Source organism: Sorex araneus, chromosome 10, assembly GCF_027595985.1.
Source record: "Sorex araneus isolate mSorAra2 chromosome 10, mSorAra2.pri, whole genome shotgun sequence".
In the NCBI taxonomy this organism is placed as follows: Eukaryota; Metazoa; Chordata; class Mammalia; order Eulipotyphla; family Soricidae; genus Sorex; species Sorex araneus.
Genome location: NC_073311.1, coordinates 58,569,866 through 58,591,222, shown reverse-complemented (window position 1 = coordinate 58,591,222; position 21,357 = coordinate 58,569,866). Strand labels below are relative to the sequence as shown.

The following is a 21,357-nucleotide window of genomic DNA, read 5'->3' as shown; positions in this document are numbered from 1 at the left end:
TGAAAATTGAGAAGATGCATCTACGTGGTGAGAGATTATTAATACTTTTGATGTATTACAAGTTCTGCTCATATGTATCAGAAAGATAAAAGTATGCACAAAGATGTTTTTGAAACCAAAAAAAAGGACAGCCATATTACAGAGATTAATTTATGTATCTTTAACCATTGATTTAGTAGGCATGTTGGCAGCTGCTGATGTTGAATTGCATATTTATAGCCAAATTTTGAGCCACTTTTTTTCCCCAGCATCTCTTATGTTTTTTTAATTTTTTTAGATGTTCTTTGGTAGTTTTTAAAGTTAACATTGCATTCATCACCACTTTTCGTCACTCTATTTTGAATATGCTCTCATATGTTGGTTTCCTAATGTGCAAAACATTTGTATTTCAAACTCTTGTGACAAGTGAAGTACAATGGTTGGTTTTTTTTTTTTTTGGTGAACATGAATGACCCGACCATTAGTATTGCTGTGTCTCTCAATCCTTCTATAATGGCCTGAATTTATAATTTTGAAAGTAAATCTAGTGAAAACTCTCATCTTCAAAGTATGTCAAGTCAGTATGAGTGTTTGTGTCATTAAAGAACCATTGATTTAAGACAAATCCCAGTGTGGAGGGAACAATTTGGTTTTGCTTAGAGTTTCTAGGATATTCACCTTCTCACATCAACAGAAACCTTTGCCTAACTCTGAAGTCTGTGACCTAAATTTGAGTAGTTTCAAACAATACATTATGGAATAGAAAGTTATTTGAATAGAAATTATTGCCATTATATTTTATTTTGCTTATGTTTAATTTCTTTTTCCATTATAACATGATAGAAGTAATGGTTTACAAGAATACTTCAGGGTGAACATACTAACAAATTAAATTTAGTTAATTCAAGTCAAAGGATAAATGACAGTACTATGAAATTGCTTTTGATAAACTTTACAAATGTGCAGAATTATAGAGTACTTTTTCTGGTATAGAAAAAAAATGCTAGCTATTTATCATAATTACTTCTTGAAAGAGTAGACCTAGCCAATTGGTTTGCACATTTAAAGTTTCACTTTTATAGAATAAAATGGTTTTTTTTAAGAAATCAAGTAAAAATGATTTGGAAATAATTCATTAAAAAAAGGTGTACTTTTTGCCTGTGAAATTGATTGAAAGAGGGCAAACTGAAAATTGCAAACTTGGTTGGGTTTAATAAGACCAAAGTTTCTTTACTCTGAGAGCAATATAGACACTACAGGTGCAGTGACATTTGAGTCAGAAAGCTGTGTGGGTCACAAACAGAAACATCCCAGAACTATTAATTCTTCCCTTCTGTTCATGGACAAACACTGTGAAGAGCACTGTCACTTACTCAGGCAGAGTCTCTGATGCAAACTGTTTGTGAAGGTGGTTGTGGAGTTTAGAAAACTGGTCAAAGGATTTTTCCGTCAGGCTTGTTTCATTGTGACCATGGAACACCTGGATAAGATACAGCTGTGGAAAAGAGAGAACAATCCGAGAAGGGCATTATCAAGCTGTCAGCTATTCTAAGATAGAATAGAAACAAATCAAGAACCTTTCTGCATAATAGGAGACTAACACCTAAGGACAGTAGAGATAAGGGTCAGGAGGATCACTCCATGGCTTGGAAGCCCGTCTCAAGTGCTGGGGGAAAAGACAGCTGGGATAGAGAAGGGACCACTACGTAAATAATGTTGGAGGGATCACTCAGGATGGGAGATGCGTGCTGAAAGTAGACTATGGACTAAATATGATGGCGCTTAGTACCTGTATTGCAAACCGTAAGACCCAAAAGGGGAGAGTAAAAGTGAATGTGCCTAAAAAATAATAATAAATAAATAAATAAATATAAATAAATAAAGGGGAATGTGCCTGCCACAGAGGCAGGGGGTGGGAAGGGATGGGGGTGGCGGGAGGGATACTGGGATCATTGGTGGTAGAGAATGGGTGCTGGTGGAGGGAGGGTAATTGATCACTGTATGACTGAAACGTATTCACGAAAGTTTGTAAGTCTGCAACTAACTCACAGTGATTCATTAAAATAAAATTTTAAAAAATCTTTCTGCAAAAATGTTCACAAAAGCTTGGAGACTGAATGAGGGGCGTGAGTGACCAATGAACACGACCGTGTAGCAACCACGGTCTTTCGTGAGGGCAACAGCCTCCCCGCTGCTGCTCTTCCCTTGTGATCGTTTTCCTCAGCGTTTGAGTTACCTTCTAGCACAGGGTGGGGAGCGTTCTCTTGGATGGCTGTCTGTCATAGCTCTGGTTGTTAGAATTTTTCCCTAGAAAATGTTCCTTAGTGGCACCACTGCTCAAAATGAAACTGATGTCTTACTTGCATAGTGAAAAAAAATTATAACACGATGAAGAGCAAGAGGAGGCTCAGACTCATAGTGAAAGGCAGACTCCGATGATGCCAAGAGACGTAAGTCAGGATGCTAGAATTGACACTTACATGACTGGTTTTCCTGCTGAACCCCAAAATTCTTGCTCTTTGAATTGTCCTGGTGGCACCCAGGGGATGGGATTCCTGGGGGAAAGTGTGCGAAGTAGATTTTGCAGGACTTATTGCTGTCATTTGTGCAAGAGTGTGGATCAAATTATTCAATTTCACAGGGAAACACTCCAGACTTTCTTTGATTTTCCTAGATGAATGAAAAAAAAAAAGATATTAAATAACCTTCCTTGAGTGGGCTCATTTTATTATGATTTATTTCTTTGTTTGTTACATATGGAGGAGTCAAGGCCATTTATGTTTATTTGGAGTCCAACTTTTAAACATTATTTTCATAAACTTCAAGTTCACATCTTGAGTGAACTAAAGAAACTCGTGATGAAATATAAGGCTAATTGTAATATGTACGTAAAAGTAGGTTACTTTTGTGCTTTTAAGGATGCTTTAAAGCTTAAATTTATTTATAATTACTTAAATATTTACGTAGTTGCAAGTATTATAGCTATAAAATAGTAGAGCTTTAAAAATACAGTGTAAATTTCTGCATTCTCCACCTTATTCCTTCTTTCCCGCTCTTGTTAATTTTTAAAACTTAAATGTCATTGTTTTATTTTTTTAATTTAATCTCTATGTTTTTATTGTGAACTATTTTACAAAAAAGCTGAAAAATATATTTAATAGGTATTTTATGTAGAAATTCTTTTATGATCTAGTCTTTAACTTTTGCATTTCTGCTTTACTAAGAATGATTGTAGTTGTGTTCTGCTGGTATATTTTAATATTATGTCTTTTATCCCTTTATTCCTCCTTTTTCAGTATTTGGTCTGCAATGTTATTCTTTTGATGAATACTGTTTAATAACACAAAACTAAAAATATGCAAATTCTTTTCATATGTGTTCCTATTTGATTTCTATTTATATTAACTTATTCTATCTTCATCATATAGTTTATATGCGTTCACGTTGTACAGTATCTTTTATTAAACCTCAAACTCTGGACCATTTGTAAAGTCCATTTATTTATTTGAATCTCAGTCTCTAACTGACCCTGGGAGTGAAACATGTTTTTGAACTTTCCAGTGGTGATAACAGCTCATGTTTCCGCTTGAAAGTCAGTTTAGCTGGATATGACATCCTCGGATTAGATTTTTCATTTTGAGTACCCTATCCCATTTATTTTTGAATTCTAGGGGACCACACAAAATTCTGATGAGATAGGAAACTTTTTTATCTTCTTTTGTCTTCTTTTGTCTTCTCATTCTTTTTTTTTTTTTTTTTTGCTTTTTGGGTCACACCCAGCGCTGCTCAGGGGTTACTCCTGGCTTTGCACTCAGGAATTACTCCTCGCGGTGCTTGGGGGACCATATGGGATGCCGGGGATCGAACCCGGGTCGGCCGCGTGCAAGGCAAACGCCCTACCCGCTGTGCTATCGCTCCGGCCCCTATCTTCTCATTCTTTTGTCTTGATATTTAAGGGCAGTTTCTATTTGTTTTATTAAGTCCTATAGATTTGTAAAATATGTTTCAGAGGGATGGAGAGACAGTACAGTGGATAGGGAGCTTCCTTTGCTTATGGCTCACCTAATTCTATCCTCTGAACCCTGCCAGAATTGATCCTTGAGTGCAGAGCCAGAAGTGGTCTCTGAGCACTGGTCGATATGGTGCCAATACAAACCCCCAAAATGAGAGAAAATATGATTATTATGGGTTATTTTTCTGAATATACAATCTATGCTTTCAATATGTAATAACAAGTCTTTGGATTTTCAGAAGTTTTAAAAAATTATGTTATAATACATTAAAGCACTAACTATACAGTTCAGTTTTGGGACCATTTTAATGTATCACTTGGGTTTTTTTTTTCAGGACTTCGATTTTATCTGCAGGAGCTCTTCATTACCTTTTTTTCATTTATATTTATTTATTTATTTATTTTTTAATAATGTAAGAGTACTGCTATTTATTTGGCCATTGATTAAGCTGATTGAGTTGGTCATGAACTCCAAATTACTTTTTTTTTAATTCTATTCTGAATTTTAATTTCATTATTATTTCCCCACACCCCTTTTTTTTTGATTCACTGTGAGATATAGCTACAATGTTTTCATGTTTGAGCTTCGGTCATATAATCATCAAACACCCATCCAGTGCACACTTTCTGCCACCAAAATCCCCAAATCCCCAGTATTCTGCCTCCCTCCCCCATTTCCAGCCCTTCCCCTGCTTGTATTACAGACAATTTCCCCCATACTCTCTCTCTACTTTGGTTACATTTGGTATTTCAACACCAGTCTCAGCACCACTCAAACCTGCCAAAAAGGCAATGCTTGACGACTTGTTTTGTATTACGTGTTGTGGATAGAATATAATGTCCAGGAAATTCTGTGTCATTCTCTTCCTTCCGGGAGCTTTAGTTTATAGTCTCTGGGTCTTGGCCATTGATGAGATTCCATGGAGCCAGGGGCAGTTTGTGGGTATGACTGCCAAGATTCTGGAAAACTGGGGACCTGGCAGGAGGAGGCCCAGTTCTGATCCAAGCGGGCTTGGAGATCTCAGTCACGGGTTCCCGCATATTTGGGGCTTCCTGCTGGTCTGCTCCCTGGTGAGGTTCATCCCGTTTTGGGGGAGGCTCATGTGATCTTGAAATAGCCAGAACATTTTGTAAATAAGCAACTTGAAATCTATAGTTCTCTACCTGCTTCATCTTCAGGTGTTGCTTCACTGTTTTAGCTAAGACCTTCCAGATGTGTGTTTTTTTTTTAAATAATCTTATCAAAATGATTCTATACACACAGAGTAACTGTGTGAGGATTTTGAGGAGGATTACAATGAAATTGTAAATCAAATGTCTGTGGACAGAGTCATGTACTCTACAAGTGATGACTTTTAGGGTCATCCCAAACTTCTAATTCAATGATAAATAGTGATAAAAGCACTTTTGCCTTGTTGCTAATTACAAACGAAACATTTTGAAGTTTTCTATTAATTATACTATTTTACTGTAGATTTTTTGACTACGGGTTAAGGACATCCCTTTTCCCTCTGTGTTTACCCATTTATAAGAATTCAGTTATAAGAATTAAAAAAAAAATCTGCTCATGAGTGGCCATTGGTGATACTCAAAGAATCCTGTGGAATGCCATGGATTTGAACTGCAGTCAGCTGCATGCAAGATAACTGTCTCACTCCCTGTAATATCCCCCAAGTGATACAGATTTTACTAACAACATTTTCTAAATTGGTTATATAACAATTCTTCAGATTTTTTTCACATCTGAGTCTTGAATGGTTGCCTTATAACCAGTTGCTTTGTTGAACTCTTATTATTTAATCTTATAAAAATAATTCTCTGGGCTTTTTTTTTTCTGACACCCCCCTCTCTGGGTTTTCTTTATTGTCATATTATTCAATTGAAAAATAATGATATACAAAGATTAAGTATGCAACTTCACTATTAATATAGATCTATTTTTCTTGACACTAATGATAATGTTGATCTCTTTTTCACTTTAAAAAGTATATGGTCTATGGGGCTGGAGCAATAGTACAGCGAGTAGGGCATTTGCCTTGCACATGGCCAATCCAGGTTCGATTCCCAGCATCCCATATGGTCCTCTGAGCACTGCCAGGGGTGATTCCTGAGTGCAGAGCCAGGAGTAACCCCTGTGCATTGCCAGGTGTGACCTCCCCCCAAAAAAATATGTGGTCTATATTTTCTTCTACTCTGAGTTCACTTAACATTTCTAAAAGGACTTTAATTAAGGATTACACTTCTGGGTTGGATTCTATAAAACTTACTATGCAAGGACTTCCTTAAAACTAATCTCCATGTTCTCGACATTAACAATGTAGTTCAATACTGTTTAATAATCCCCCCCACACACTTTATAAAAATTCAAGCCCATTTATCTTCTCCTGATCTTCAACTCTTTTGAATAAATTCCAAATTTTCCCATTATGACACATCAATCCGGGCCAAACTTTTCTAAGAAAGTTAAAAGATGACTCTGATCCCATTATTCATTTCCAACGTGTTCATTATTTCTAAAGATGTTCTTTGAATTTATGGGAATAGAGTGGAGTGCAAAACATCAATTTCTCCTCACCTCACCAGTCCCTTAAAGATATGAAGATAACAGTAACAGTAGGCTTGTAATAATACGAACCATGATTTATGGAGAACTGACCATCCATTTATACATTCATTCCACAAATATTTACATTTTATGTGTGGAGTGAATTGCACCAAAGGAACATCCTGCCCTGCTTCACACGATGATAGCCCTTGTGCCATAAATCTTAAGTTAAGATGTGCAAAATACTAACTGTGTTCATGTCTCTTCTTACATTGTCCAGTATTTAAGATGTCAGAAGGCTGGAGATGAAGGATGAACTTTTATGATATGTCTGTCGTTTGGGGCAGACTCTGACCTAAATCCACCTTTTATCTCTCAGGTGACAGCCTTAACAGGTCAGTCAAAGGAATGCAGTTCCATATGATTCACTCTGGGACTGGAGCCCAGAGCGCAGAGGATTTTAGGCTCTGAAAGTGATCTGATTTCTCCAGGTGGCAGCAATCTCATTTATTTTATTTAATGGCAGTATCAGCAGGTCTGTGCTTTGCAGTACCCTTATGCTACAGGTCAAAAGGACAACTGAAAAATCTGGTTCATAGATTTCTTAAGGAAGAACCTTCACAAAATCTTGATAAAAATGCTGCTACCATCTTGCTTGGCATTGTTCTCTGTGGTGGCACGTAGAGGTAAAGAGAAATCTGAATTCTATCTTCATAGTTATATCTATTTTGCTAGGCAAAGCACTCTATACCCTATATCACTCTTTTCACCCTTAGAGGGAAGAATGAAATAATTTTCTCAGCTAATAAGAAAAAAAGCTGAGAGAAGATAAATACAGACCAAAGATAGTAAAACCAAAATTTCTAATTCATGTTCGATTTTAAAGTTATTAGTCTCATTGTGAATTATTTATCATAAATAATCTTTCAACTTTATTTTGAAGAAAGGTATAAACTAACAGAATTACGGTAGATAAGAGGCACTATGATAAAACAATATTATTTTTAAAAACCTGTTTTTTTTGTAAAATAACAGGCATACAGAAAAATGAACAGGCATTGCATACAATCTGGAAACAGAGTCCAAAGGAGCCCATAATAAAAAAAATAAATAAATAAAAATAAAGAGTTTCTGAGTTCAAGCTTAAAAAAGTTGAAAATTCTATTTTGCTTCATCACGCATATACCTTCTTATGTGACCTGCAAATATTTTGCATTGCATTTTATCATAAATAACTGCTACAGGCATGTGTCTTTGCTATCTCTGTGTTTGTGTGTATGGGGAAAAGGACAGTTGAGCTTATCAATTTCAGAAAATCGAATTGACTCTGATCTTCCATGTCTCATTTTGCTTTCGAGCAGATACCTTTTTTCTCCGATTAACTATTATGATTGTTTCCCAATTCACATGTATACTAACATATAGCTACAAACCATACAAGATTTCCACTCCTTCAAGAGCCAAGGCACAATGTCCGTTGAGGAAACCTGGAATGCTAGGGGCTGGTTCTTGACTGCACATCCCAGGAAGGACTTGATGGAAATTTCAACAAGAGCATTATTTGTTTTTTGGTTGGAGTTGTCTCCATCATTGAGCCGATACAATTTTATTTCTATTACTCAACAGAATGTCTGTTTTAATTTTTAGCTTCTTTAATAATTTCAGGGGAACTTTTCTAAAAAGATTTTCTGTGGAGGCATTTGCATGTGAATATAGTTATTTTGCTTTTTTACATTATAGTTTTGTCATATCTAAATCGAAGAGTTCCAAGCAGTTCTTATCTCCGTCAACAAGTTTCTTTATTTGGCTCTCAAACTTCCATTTTCATTGAGGTGGTTTTGACATAATGAATAAGATGCTCTTATTTTCTTGCAATATTGGAGTTAGCGGGTGTCCTGCCCTGGGGGGCATTCTTAAACATTCAGAGGGAGCATGGATTAAAAGGTCTTATTATCATTTATTTTTTTTATTATTTCAAGAAGGAAAATAAAAGATCAATGTTGAATTTGTAATTTCTGAACTATCTGACCAGCATTTTCTCTTATGAAATCCTAAAAAGTATGCTATCAAGATAATTCTGATTTTGTATAAACATATAAATTACTGTTTTTTATTGGAGCAATATTAAAATTCACATCTTTAACCGAAAATGATCATTCTTAAATGAATTCCATGAATATTGAAATTTACTTCTATTTTATGGGAGGGAGGGTTTGGAGCCACTCCTGGCAGTGTCAGGTCTGTTCCAGGCTCTGAGTTCAGATGTGACCCTTGTCACTGCTTAGACTGGGATGGGACTAAGATAGTACGAGGGTTGGCCTCATTCAAGACAAGGGCCTTAATCCTTACTGTCTCTCTTGTTTTATGGGCTTTAATTAAAATAATTCAGATTGCCTGCAAGGAACAGGGGCAACTGATGTTTGTTTTGTTTGTTTGCACATGCACATAATGCATGTACACATGTGTTCATAAAAACATTTAAGTTTTATATACTAAGCTTTTAAATAAAACGGATACTAAAAGAAGATAACTAATGTGAATCCTATGGCTTTTGTAGCACAATACCCTAATTTGATAGACGCGACAAAGCGTATAGGTGTTTTTCAGTCATATTCTTCCAACTAATTTGAAGATGCCAAAGAATATATAAATTATCTAAGATTATTAGAGCATTAGTATTAGAAAATTCCTTCCTAAGTAGGCTTTTATTCTCACATGGTTTTGCTTAGGGTCCTGGGAAGAGAACCCATTATGCAAGAAATCAATTTTGTTCTATTCTGAGCACACTAATCAGTTCTGTTCGTGATCTCAAGAAGGTAATTTAGCTTTCAGGAAACTTAATTGTTTCATCTATAAAACATAGTTGATGACCAAACCATGCCATCTCCTAGGATTATTGATAGAATCAAATGAGGCAGCAAATGAAAAGCCATTGGTAATAGAAAAATTTACACAAAAATTATTTGAGAGTTTGATGTTAGAGAAGTAAAGGAATGAATGTATATAAACCCCAAACAACACAGATTCATGATTCTATGGGAACTGGTTGTAGTATACACAAAACCCACCTTTAGAGTATCTTTTTTAATTTTTGCCTTTCTTTCCTCACCACCCTCACTTTTTCTCCTTCTTCAGAGTTTAGAGCTTGGTTAAAAAGCAAACACTTTGCTAAATTGAAGTTTCAAGTCTTCAGAATTCATGTACAAGGTCAGCAAGTCTTATGTAAATGTCAACCTTGGCACCTAACTTTGCATACAAACAGGAATCCAAGGCTCACCGCCTTGACTATGAATGAGGAGTTCTTAAATGTTCCTAAATCAGGGACTGAGAAAAACAATTGGATAAAGGAATTGGGAATAGGCTGATGTACTGTCAAACTTCCTGTAAGTAATATGCCAGTGAAGTGTTATTTTGAGTTTCTATTTCCGCCCCAGAGCTAGTTTATTTTATTGTTGATATTAAAATGAAATCTTCTGCATAGCAAGAAAGTAAATCTTAACATGCAATAAATGGAAAGATCAATAATGATAAATGATGCTATAATTAAGGTAACTGGAATCTTTAAAGTACGAAGAAAATGAAACAAATGCTCTTTGTCTGGTTGCTCTGTGTGTCCATGTGCACGGAGAGTCAGGAGGGGACAGACAGACTGATGTCCAGAGCTCCTGGGCGGGCTCAGCATTACCTGGACCATTTCTCTCTTTAAAACAGTGATTTCAAGCACCCCTAGTGGGTGCATTAAACTTTGCAAATGCTTTAACCTTTACACTGATTGTTTCCCAAATATTTCAGGATGTCTTTTAAAAAACTAATTAGCTAAGGTGTATCCTGACTTGATATTTTGGTAAATTGGGCAAAGTCTCTGTAACTTACACAACTGAAAAAACAGAGACACTCTCTTCCTCCCATTGATGAAATTCAAAGATGCAACCCAGCTCTCAACCGTCCAAATGAGTGTGACCAGGGCCATTTAGAACACAGGAAGTGCAGCCTATAAAAGCTATTACACTTGTGATAAAAACAATACGTACTAATAAACCAGTTTGGCCCAGATTTGTTTTTTTCGTTCAATTCCTTTTAAAGTGAGACACTTTTATAATAAGAAAAATTCTACTTGGCTTAATCTGCAATGTCCGTTGCATCTGCTTTCTGAATTTAGGGAAAGTTGGACACCATTATGATTACTCTAGATTCTGGTTTATTTTTTTTTCACTTATAAACATTTGTCTTTAGGGTTATTTATGATCAAATTGAGGTGAAGAAAACCTTGACTCTTCTACAACAACCCATGAGATTACAATTTGCAAAGTACTAAAAAAGAGTGTCAAGGAAAACTTAAATCTGTGTCCCTGCCCCTTAAGCTAGAATCTCTTCCTGCTCCCATGTTTTAGGAGAGAGACCAGAGAGAAAGCTGTACTTAGAGACGTGATAGTGAAGTCAGTGTCCCCCACCCCACTATTGCTTTGTAAGGCAGGGAGCAGAGACTGTCACTTTCTCCTGATCCTTCTCTGGCACCCTGGTCAGGCTGAGAGGACAAGAATTGATAAAGTCTGTGATGATCCCAGAGTCAGTCCTAGGCCTTACCCAGGGTTTTGGTGGTCCTTGTCTTATCTTGCAGAAAGGAATTTCAGGTGTAGAAGAGCAGTGAAGCAAAACATTTTATTTTGAGGTGTTTTGGGAGAAGGAAGAAGGGAGGGAAAGTGAGAGAGAGTAAGGCACTCAGGGGATGGAGAGAGCCCCTACACACATCCCAGCATTAGGTATGGAAGCATGAAAGTACTCATCTCAAGAGGGGAGATGCAGGTGACACATGTGCTAGGGTGCACGTGCTTGGCCACGTGGGCACAAGCAGCACCTGGGCTCGGGAGCATACGCACTCCTTTCTTTGGCGCCCTTCCTTTGTCCAAGGTGGATTTTAGGGGGTTTCTCTAGTCTGTCTCCATGTGGGGCTTTCTAGCTAGGTGAGAGTTCATTGCTAAGGAGGCTGCCAAAGGGTAGAGTTGGGAGCGGTCCAAGGTCTTCCTTGAAATTATTTTCCTGGCCTTTTGTTTCTGCTGGAGCTTCTCTCAGAGGGGGGTGGTCTAGCCTTCTCTGGGTCTGTTGCTGGCACCAGGTGATAGTCTTATCAGGCCTTGGTTCCCCCTACTCACAAGGTGTGCACTAGGGTAAGAGGGTTTTATTGCATGCTAGGAATTCCATTGCCATGGGGGTCCTTACCTGTCTACTTGCCTACATCAGTGGAGGTGTTTGGAGACATTTGAGCATCAGAAGTCTGGTTTCACCTTGGAGCCATGAGAAATATCTCAGGGGCACTTGGTGGTGGAATATGTGCACTGGTGAAGGGATGGGTGTTTGAGCATTGTGTAACTGAGACTTAAGCCTGAAAGCTTTGTAACTTTCCACATGGTGATTCAATAAAAATATATATATATAAAAAATGGAAAAAAATAACTCAGGGGGAGGAGAACACCAGGAATGTCTGGGGTCTGCACAGAGGGTTGAGAGGTTAATTCTTGTGTCTGTGACATAGAGTCCTGCTATTGCCTATGGTGTGACTTCACAGTTGTAATTACCAGGCAGTTAGTTTTCACGCCTGTTCTGCTCAATGGCACCTCCTAACTAACAGTTTTCTTTGGAAACTCAGATAAGTTCAGATGCTCTACGCTCTTCTGTGAGAAAAGATTCACTATTACAGGAATGAGGCTTACAACAGAATTCAAGGTGCTTTGCATGAAAGATCCTCCTTAAGAGGGACCAAAGCAATCAGCTCTGCCCAAGATGGAATTTGTGCTAGAGACTAGCAATGAATGGGCCAAGAGGAGTTCAAATTGATGTGCAGAAAAGCAAAGTGGGACTATTGGAAATTAGCAGGGGCCTATTGATTCATTGAGATTGCCCGGGGACAGTTGGAGTGTGTGCATTGGGTTTCCTGGTCTTGATCACTAAAAACAAACAATTCACAAAAATATTTTCAATTTTTGACTTTAGATTTCAGTTTTGTGTCTCACACTGCCTTCAGTCTTCCCTTCCTACTTACAGCAACCAAAGAATCCGTACATCGGGCCAAATGGAGCATGTGGGAATACATGGGAAATTTCCCCTCACATTTTCGGAGGAGGCAATGAAAGAAATGAAAAGCGTAATCTGTGTGTAGGAGGGGAGGTAGGCAGGGAAGTTTATGCTTAATGATCCTAGTCTGGTCCATGAAGTAGGTTATCTGTTTCTAAGGACAGCTAACTCAAGATTCGAGAGTGATTGCGAATCCTGAAAGAACCCATTTGGACAACGTTTTAATGGATGGTTGCCTTTGTTGCCTCACAGTGGGTGCAGCAGAGATAGTACTTGAGAGTATCAATTTGCGGGACTGAGTCATGATACTCTCTCTCTGTTCTATTCAGCAGCACTCAGCTGCAAGGGCTGTAGGAAAAAAGGAAAGCAGAGAGAGGAGTTGGCAGTGCCAGGAAAAATTTCCATGGCCAGGAAACCAATTTTATTTTCACTTTTGTTCTCTAAATCCCACTAATCGAAATGCATCTTTTAATGCTGCAAGGAGGGTTGGCGCATTCTTGCATTGTCTGAAACTCTCCTGACTGGCTCTTCACGGAAGGTGAATGCCTCAGAGGAGAAGGAGTCTGCATTGTTATAAACAATGTTCTCCCTCAGAGAGGCCTGAAAAGTCCTTTCTTTCTTTCAAGTCTCAGAAAAGGTCAGGAGGGACCTCTTAATGCTAATGCTGTAGTTAGGACTAGGGTACTTAATGTACCCCAGGATTCACCTATGTATTGCTTCTGATATCTTTGCCCAGATTCTGGCTCTGTGAGCTAAGTGGAGTATGGACACTTGATTTTATTTTCTGTCTTGTTTTAATCTAGTTTTAGTAATATCAAAATAAGTAGAGGCATAAAATTCTTTAATTCCATCTAAACAGAGAGGACAATAAATTTAAATTTGATCAAACAGAAAGTGAGTCTACTAAGAATATTAAGAGTGAATTATTCCCATAGGAACACTATCACCACTATTGGATCTCTTTAAAAAACTTAGTAGGGTATTGTCTTAAATTTTGCTGTTTTCTTTTTATAAACGTTGTGTTTTCTGGTCTACACTTCAAGTTTCTCCATAAAATTTGATGTCAGAGAACTGCTTAAGATAGATCAATTATTTATACAGAAAAATAAACAAAGACACGTGTTTTTGTTGTTGTTGTTGTTTGATTTTGAGTAACACCCTGTCATGCTCTGGGCTTACTCCTGGATCTGCACTCAAGGCTCACTCCTGACAAAGCTAAGGGACATTAGGGGATGCCAGGAATTGAACCTGGGTTGGCTGATGCAAAGCAAACTTCCACCCACTCTACTGTTGCTCCAGCCTACTATACTACTATATATATATATTTAATCATGTGGATTGTGTTATTTAAATCCCAGTTATTATTTTTAATTAGCCAGAATGCTTTTATATTCATTCTGTCTCTGAGGTCTCTAACCACTAGCCTGTGGGTCAGTTACAATCTGCAGGTATAGTCAGGTTGAAAATCACTGGTGGTCTGTACAGTGATTGGAGCTGCTGCAGGTCTGTGGACTAACACGTACACAGGTGTTTCTCAGGGGTAAAAGCTTGGAAGTGCATTGTTCTATAAATTAAGCACTCATCAGGGAAACATTTTATAATTTGTGCAAAATATTTTAAAATAATGGGGCCAGGCCTGTGTTTCAGTGGGCATGCTGCCTGCCTTACGTGCACGAGGCCTCAGGTAGGACCCTGGAACCATTCCACAGCTTCCAGTCCAATTCTGGGGTCACAGTAAGTACAGCCTCAGTACATAGCAACCAGAGGTATGACTCTAGGACAGCAGGGCAAAATATTGAAGTTTTAAATTCCTGCCTAATTAGGGAGTTATAGTAGAACAGGAAGAAAAAATAAAGAGGTTTAAGGTATCTGGGAATGGCCCACACAGAAAAAGGGGGGTATGCAATTCAATAAATGTATAGCATGAAATAGTACAACCTTTGTTAACGTGTGAAAGACTTTTGTCGATACTAGAATAATCGAGTTTTCATGGACAAGGTAAACGTTTCCAAAGTCTCAGGAATGAGCCCTAGTATTGACAGCTACATAAGGCTGCCCCTTCCATTCCAGAAGTTTCTTCATTCTAAGGTTTGAAATATTCTAAGGTTTGAAACATTCTCCACTCTATTGTGGAGTGGGTATGGTACATGGCAGATGGTTTCCTGTGATCAGAGCCTGAAAGACTTTTTTCACCCAATAAGTACTTACTCCCCTTTTAAAACCATCGTTGCTTTGTCCTCAGTAATGACACACAGTCTCAGACATGGGCTGCTGCCCGACTGTCCATCACTCCACCACATTTTTTCCCTTCATCTTTTCAGTCCTCCTCTCACCTCTCCCAGGGCACTCATCATTCTGAGCCCATTTTAAAGAAATATATCTAAGCTGAATCTGAAAGAGTAGCCTAGTGGTACTTTTTTTGGTGTGTGTGTGTGTGTGTGTGTGTGTGTGAGAGAGAGAGAGAGAGAGAGAGAGAGTGTGTGTGTGAGTGTGTGTGTGAATCTACCCATCATCTTCCCATCATCTTGGGTGGGGTGAACTGAACCAGGGAGGGCAGCTAGAGTGAAAGGATGTATTTCTTTCTATATTCTATATTTCTGCTGCATAGATCTTCAACACTCACTGGAACCCTGAAAGTCCTGTGTAATGTCTGAGTATGTTCTAGCTCTTTCTGAGGCTAAGTCTCCAGCCTTTCCCAGCTAACTCTTTATTCTCATCAGCTGAGGTAAATTTAAGAGTCAAGAGTTCCAAACTCTTGAAACCCAAGACCTAAACCATTTATGCAGTCTTCAAATTAGTGTCTTTGACATAAGTTGTCAACTGATATCAATTTTATAAGATATATCACTGTCACTGTATCACTGTCATCCTTTGTTTATCGATTTGCTCGAGCAGGCACCAGTAACATCTCCATCGTGAGACTTGTTACTGTTTTTGTCATATCGAATATACCAAATTCGATATGGTAGCTTGGCAGGCTCTGCTGTGTGGGTGAGATACTCTCGGTCGGCTGCGTGCAAGGTAAACACCCTACCCGCTGTGCTATTGCTGTAGCCTTATAAGATATAAAGAAATGCATTACTGTCAGAGGACCTTTTCATGACTAAAAGTCTGTCAGACTCCACTTAAAGATCTCCAGTGGAAGAATTTATTAAATAAACTCTGTTGTAGGAAGGTATATTTTTTGGCAATAGCCTGTTATTTCTTAATCATATCAGACAGTTTCCTGTGTTATGTTGAAAAGACCCAGGGCCAGTGAGCAAAATCCTTCTTTCTTATTTGCTTTTAAATCCCAGGGAACATGCTTATTTCTTGGAACTTCAGTTTCTCCATTTGCATCTTTATTGTCAGGATAAATAAACTGTAAGTTGGTCTCATTCCCCTGACCCTGAAAGAGCCTCCAATACGGCATCATTGGGAAGGGCGAGTAGAGAGAGGCTTCTAAAATCTCAGGGCTTTGACAGATGGAGATGTTACTGAGACTGCTTGAGAAATTTGACAACCAACGGGATGATGATGGTCTTGTAACTCAAATATTCTTATATTCTCAACCACAAGAACTCTTAATCAATGGAAGATCATCAAATGGATTCTTTGCAAAGTGAAGTGTATAGGACCCCCATGAACTCTCCCTTGTCTTCTTGGAATGGGGAGAAAATCCTGACATGCTTTTACTGTTTTTGGTTTGGGGGCCACAACTAGCAGTGCTCAGAGCTTACTCATGGTTCTGTGCTCAGGGAGCACTTCTGTTGGGCTCTGGGGATCATATGAGATGTTGGGGAATAGAATTCAGTTTGATCACAAGAAAAGCAATGCCCTATTCCTGGTACTATAATAGCTTGGGTCCTCTGACTAATACATTTAAAAAGGAGGATATAAAACACAACTATGGGGACAATTTTAGTATAAGTATTATTTTCTTTGAAATAATAAAGCATACAACCATTAAAAAGTGAATAATCAGTATCTGCAAATTTATAGCTATAAACAAGAGCAATTTAATATTAGAATCAAACAAGATTCAATATTAAGAAGTTATTGGCAGGAAAACTATTTTGTATGGTTTACTAGAATAATAATTGCAAGTAACATTTATTGAGCACCTTAAATATGCTAGGAATTAAAAGAAAAATATGGTAGGAATTTTTTCCTCTATTCAAAAATTGAAGTTCAAAAGAATCTTATCAATTTTTAAACAGTAATTAAATTCAAAACAGCAATTTTGGATTTAATTGATAGTCATGTTATCCTGCACAGAATCTTACCTCAATGTGCACTAGTATATTTCCTAGCTTTAGTAAAAATAGATTAAAATAGAAGATAGTCACCAAATCTTCCAATATTTGTATTATCTTCGAGATGAAGCAGTGAGTCCATATCTCATAAATCTGTTTCCAATTTGTTTCTCTGGACATAGTTCAAGTAGAACAACCAATTTATTTATGTCAGCCCTTGCTCTTTTCGGTGACCTCTTTTTGAGCAATGTGTTCGATGAAGAGGTTGTTCAGCAAACAATAACAGGCTACAGAAATACTGACGAAGGCCTTTGCTGGACATTCACTTGCTCTTTTGCTACCCTTGAGAAAGGAGACACGGGCTAGTTCTAAAAATGACAGGTTTACGCCAGTGTCCTTGGAGGATGGGTGCATACTCAGAAATACAGACCCACTTAGACATTCACAGCTAGCCTTACTTGGTAAAGTGACTTGTTGCTTCCAGGTCTGTGTCTTGTGGGCGAAGATTATTATACACGTATTTTAGGTCTTGGATTCCACTTAGCTCAGGCAGTCCTGCATGGAGCATCTGAGAAACACAGATACACAGATAAATCCTGAATACAGATAGATTAAATCTTAACTGAGTTTAGTCTCCTTGGTTAAATACACACACACACACACACACACACGTGTATATATTTATATAGTAATGTTTTTAGTTTGTAACAGAATTTAGGGGGGTGGGGGGCTGAGGTCATATCCAATGGTGCCTTGGGCCTTGGTCTTTCTTGGCTCTAGGCTCAGGAGTGACTGACCGTTGGTAGTACTCAGCAGATCATACGTGGTCTGAGGACCAGTCCAGGATCAGCTGCATTCCAGTACTATCTCTATGGCCCAAACACAAGTAGTTTTTAGCCTCCTATATTGAGTAGTAGATACAACAGTAGTGAAGACAAGAACCGCTAACATTGTCAAGGTATCTTGACATGTATAATTTAATTTTATTCTCATCATGAAACAGTGAGATAAATGCAGAAGTATTATTAGTCTAGTCTTGTCTTCTTTGTCAGAGACATATGCAGCATCAGATAGTAGAAAAATAAGTGCATTAGTATTTCAATTTCTGAACAAATGAGTTAAAATCTGACTAGTCTTAAAAATTAAGTACAAGATTTAAATTTGATATAAAAATAGCCAAGTTATGGGAGAAGCACATGTTTAATAAATAAGAAAGCTTTGTGTGTTATAAATTATTACAAGTCATAATACCCATTTTAAGGTAGAAAGCTAATAACTAGAGTACTAAATAAATGTTTCTGTCCAAAACACGTGTAGGCACCGAGTATAAAACTCATTTCTTTGGTTCTTCACCTATGTTCTTTCATGACTCCATGACTCATACTATAAAAAATGATTTTTAAGTTAATTTTGGTTGATTGTATTTACTAAATTTTATAAAAGCAATGAAACAATTGCAGATGAAGTTATGGGAAGTATCTGACATTTTCCTGCCAAATGATTGGAAAGGGGTTGCTTGTATTACAAAGTGAACCAATGGAATACTTTTTATTTTAGGTACCAGGCAAAAGTCATTAGAAAAAAATTCTATCTTTTGTAATAAATTTGAACTTCACAGAAGACAAAGGAGGAGGAGGAGGAAGAGGAGGAGAAGGAGGAGGAGGAGGAGGAGGAGGAGTAGGAGGAGGAGGAGGAGGACAAAGGGAGGAAGAGAGAAGGTTTTTAGTACTCTGTGACTGAAGTGATGAATTGTTTCCTGCTCTGGAATAGAAACGCTGTAATAGAGGGGAGTAAAAACATGTGGTTAATCCTAAAAAATAAAGGATAAGCTGAGAATATAGGTGTGGAGGATGGGGAAGTTCGGGTGAAAAGAAATAAATATAAAGCTCTCCTTTCCAGTTCGCCTCATGGAGGCTGAGGAAGCAGTATAGATGTAGGAATGAGCTCAAGATATCTGTGCATGGGTTTGGGGTTCGAGATGGACATATCCGAAATATGGTGGTGAGAAGGTGTGAGGGTGGTGAGATTGGTGTTTGGATATTAAATGTAATGGAATATTGTGAACTACTTTATAATTTTTTTTAAAGATATCTCTGCTTGTTCACATAAAGAAATTATGGCGGTTATTTGGAACAAAGAGTATCCTATGGATAAGCAATGGGGATGGAATTTAAAATAGCAAGTAGGGTAGGATGCGTTAGCAATGTCAAAGATTTTCTATCCCAACATCAAGAGAAATCGCTAGTGTTTATAAATGGGCATAAGAGAACTGAACTGCGCTTGAACATGGTTATTGTAAAAAAATCAACATGCAGTCACATAGGAAGAGACTGGACTAGCAGATGAGTTAGGAACGGAGACACGCTTTAGTTTTAATTTTTAGTTTAGAACGGGGACAAGTTGAATTTTAAATACAGGTAGGAGGTGGAACTGGAAAGGCTGACGGTTTGGTAGCACTCTAAAGCAGTGGTTTTCATCCTTGCTTGAACTGTGGCCCGTTTCCAACTTTGTTTTTTTCCCATAGCTTCCCTGATCTTCTGGCTGTTTCCCCTATCTCATGCTGTGGCCTTCCATTTATGCAATTTTCATCTGCACCCCCGGACTGTCTTGTCCGCAGGGGTCCTGGGCTAGAGTGCAGAGCTGTAAATGCAGATTAAAGAGCCCTCAGCATATTACAGATGGCACTTAGCTCTGTAAGGAGGGGTTGAGTAGACCTGGAGAATTGTCAGCTGCCTCTTCTTATAGATCTCAAGTACATAATAGCACTGTAGCACTGTCGTCCCGTTGCTCATCTCTTTGCTTGAGCAGGCACCAGTAATGTCTCCATTGTGAGACTTGTTGTTACTGTTTTTGGCATATCCAATACGCCACAGGGAGCTTGCCAGGATCTGCCATGCGGGTGGGATACTCTCGGTAGCTTGCCAGGCTCTCCTACAGTGACAGAGGAATCGAACCCGGGTTTGCCACGTGCAAGCCAAATGCCCTACCTGTTGTGCTATCGCTCCAGCCCCTCAAGTACATAATATCTTTATTATTTTTGAAACTGAGTTGACTTTGGTTTTCAACTGTCTGTATGTGTTTTAGTAGTATAAACCCACACCTCTTCAAATGTGTGGGGCTGGACCACACCTGCCATTAAGGGCCTGTATTCCTCCCTGACTTTCATCACCTTCATAGCAACCTTTTGGATAAGCTCAGTGGTGTCATTAGAATCCAAGGCTGGTTGTTCTTTGGCTTTGCTTATTCCCTTGCTGTGATTCTTTATTTCAAACGTGAGTGAAATCATCCTGGAATCGTTTCGCATCTCACCTATTTGTATCTTACATCTAAGTGGCATTGCACTGTGTCTGTCCCATATTTTTTACCCATCCATATGTCACTGGGTGCTCACATTGTTTCTGTATCATGGCCATTATTAACAAACAAAAGAATAGCACATATTTTTCAGACTAGTCTTTGTGGCTTTTTTTTTCTGCTTAGGTACTTCAGACGGGAGCTTCTGGGCCATATGGCAAATCTATTTGTAATGTTTTGAGAAATCCCAGCTTGTTTTGTACAGACAGGACCAGTTTGCAGACCAACCAAGAGGATGTAAGGGTTCCTTTTATGTCCATATGTTCACTGATGGAGCTGTTGCTGTTCTTCTTATTGGAGGCCTTTCTCATGGATGTGCACTAATACCTCACTTTTTTTTTTACTTTATATTTCCCTGATAGAACTGGAGCGATAGCACAGCCAGTAGGGCGTTTGCCTTGCACATGGCCGACCAGGGTTCGATTCCTCCATCCCTCTCAGAGAGCCCGGCAAGCTAATTGATTAACAATGAGATGACAGTGCTATTTCCCTAATATTATGTGATAATGGACATTTTTCATGTGCTTCTAGGTCATCTGTAGCATTGTAGCACTGTAATCAGGTTGTTCATCGATTTGCTCGAGCGGGCACCAATAAGTCTCCATTGTGAGACTTGTTACTGTTTTTGGCATATTGAATATGCCACGGGTAGCTTGCCAGGCTCTGCCATGCAGGTGGGATACTCATGGTAGCTTGCCAGGCTCTCCGAGAGGGATGGAAGAATCAAACCCGGGTCGGCCGCATGCAAGGCAAATGCCCTACCTGCTGTGCTATAGCTAGGTCATCTGGACGTAATATTTTTACTTTTCTTCTATTGCTTTTCGAGCCGAATCCCTGGGACATCACTAAGGTCAATGCCATGTTTATTTCACCTTTTTTAGTATCTTAATTTTCTATTCTAATATCCAAGCCTTTAATCCATTTTGAGTTAATTTCTGTACATGTTCTGAGGTTCTAATCCAGTTTTCTTTCCTTTTCCTGTTTAGTGGCCCAGTTTTCCCAGCACAATTCATTGTAGAGACTTTTCATTTCTCCATCATATACTCTTGACTCTTTTGTTGTAAATAAACTGACCATAGATGTAAAATTTATTTCTGGTCTCTCAGTTTTATTTTATTGATCACAAACGTATTTTTGTCCCAGTGCCACACTTTTAATTTGTT

General features: G+C 38.2%; 1 protein-coding gene across 2 annotated transcripts in view; it reads right to left on the bottom strand.

The window, feature by feature from the left end:
- The window catches only part of PIK3C2G (phosphatidylinositol-4-phosphate 3-kinase catalytic subunit type 2 gamma), a 361,549-nt gene that overhangs the window by 72,894 nt on the left and 267,298 nt on the right, over positions 1 to 21,357 (bottom strand). For both annotated transcript variants that reach the window (XM_012933403.2, XM_004611287.3), the window contains 3 exons: positions 17,299 to 17,408; positions 2,460 to 2,649; positions 1,353 to 1,474 (listed from right to left, as the gene is read on the bottom strand). In XM_012933403.2, the coding sequence (XP_012788857.2) occupies positions 1,353 to 1,474; positions 2,460 to 2,649; positions 17,299 to 17,408 (422 nt within the window). The remainder of the gene's footprint in view (positions 1 to 1,352; positions 1,475 to 2,459; positions 2,650 to 17,298; positions 17,409 to 21,357) is intronic.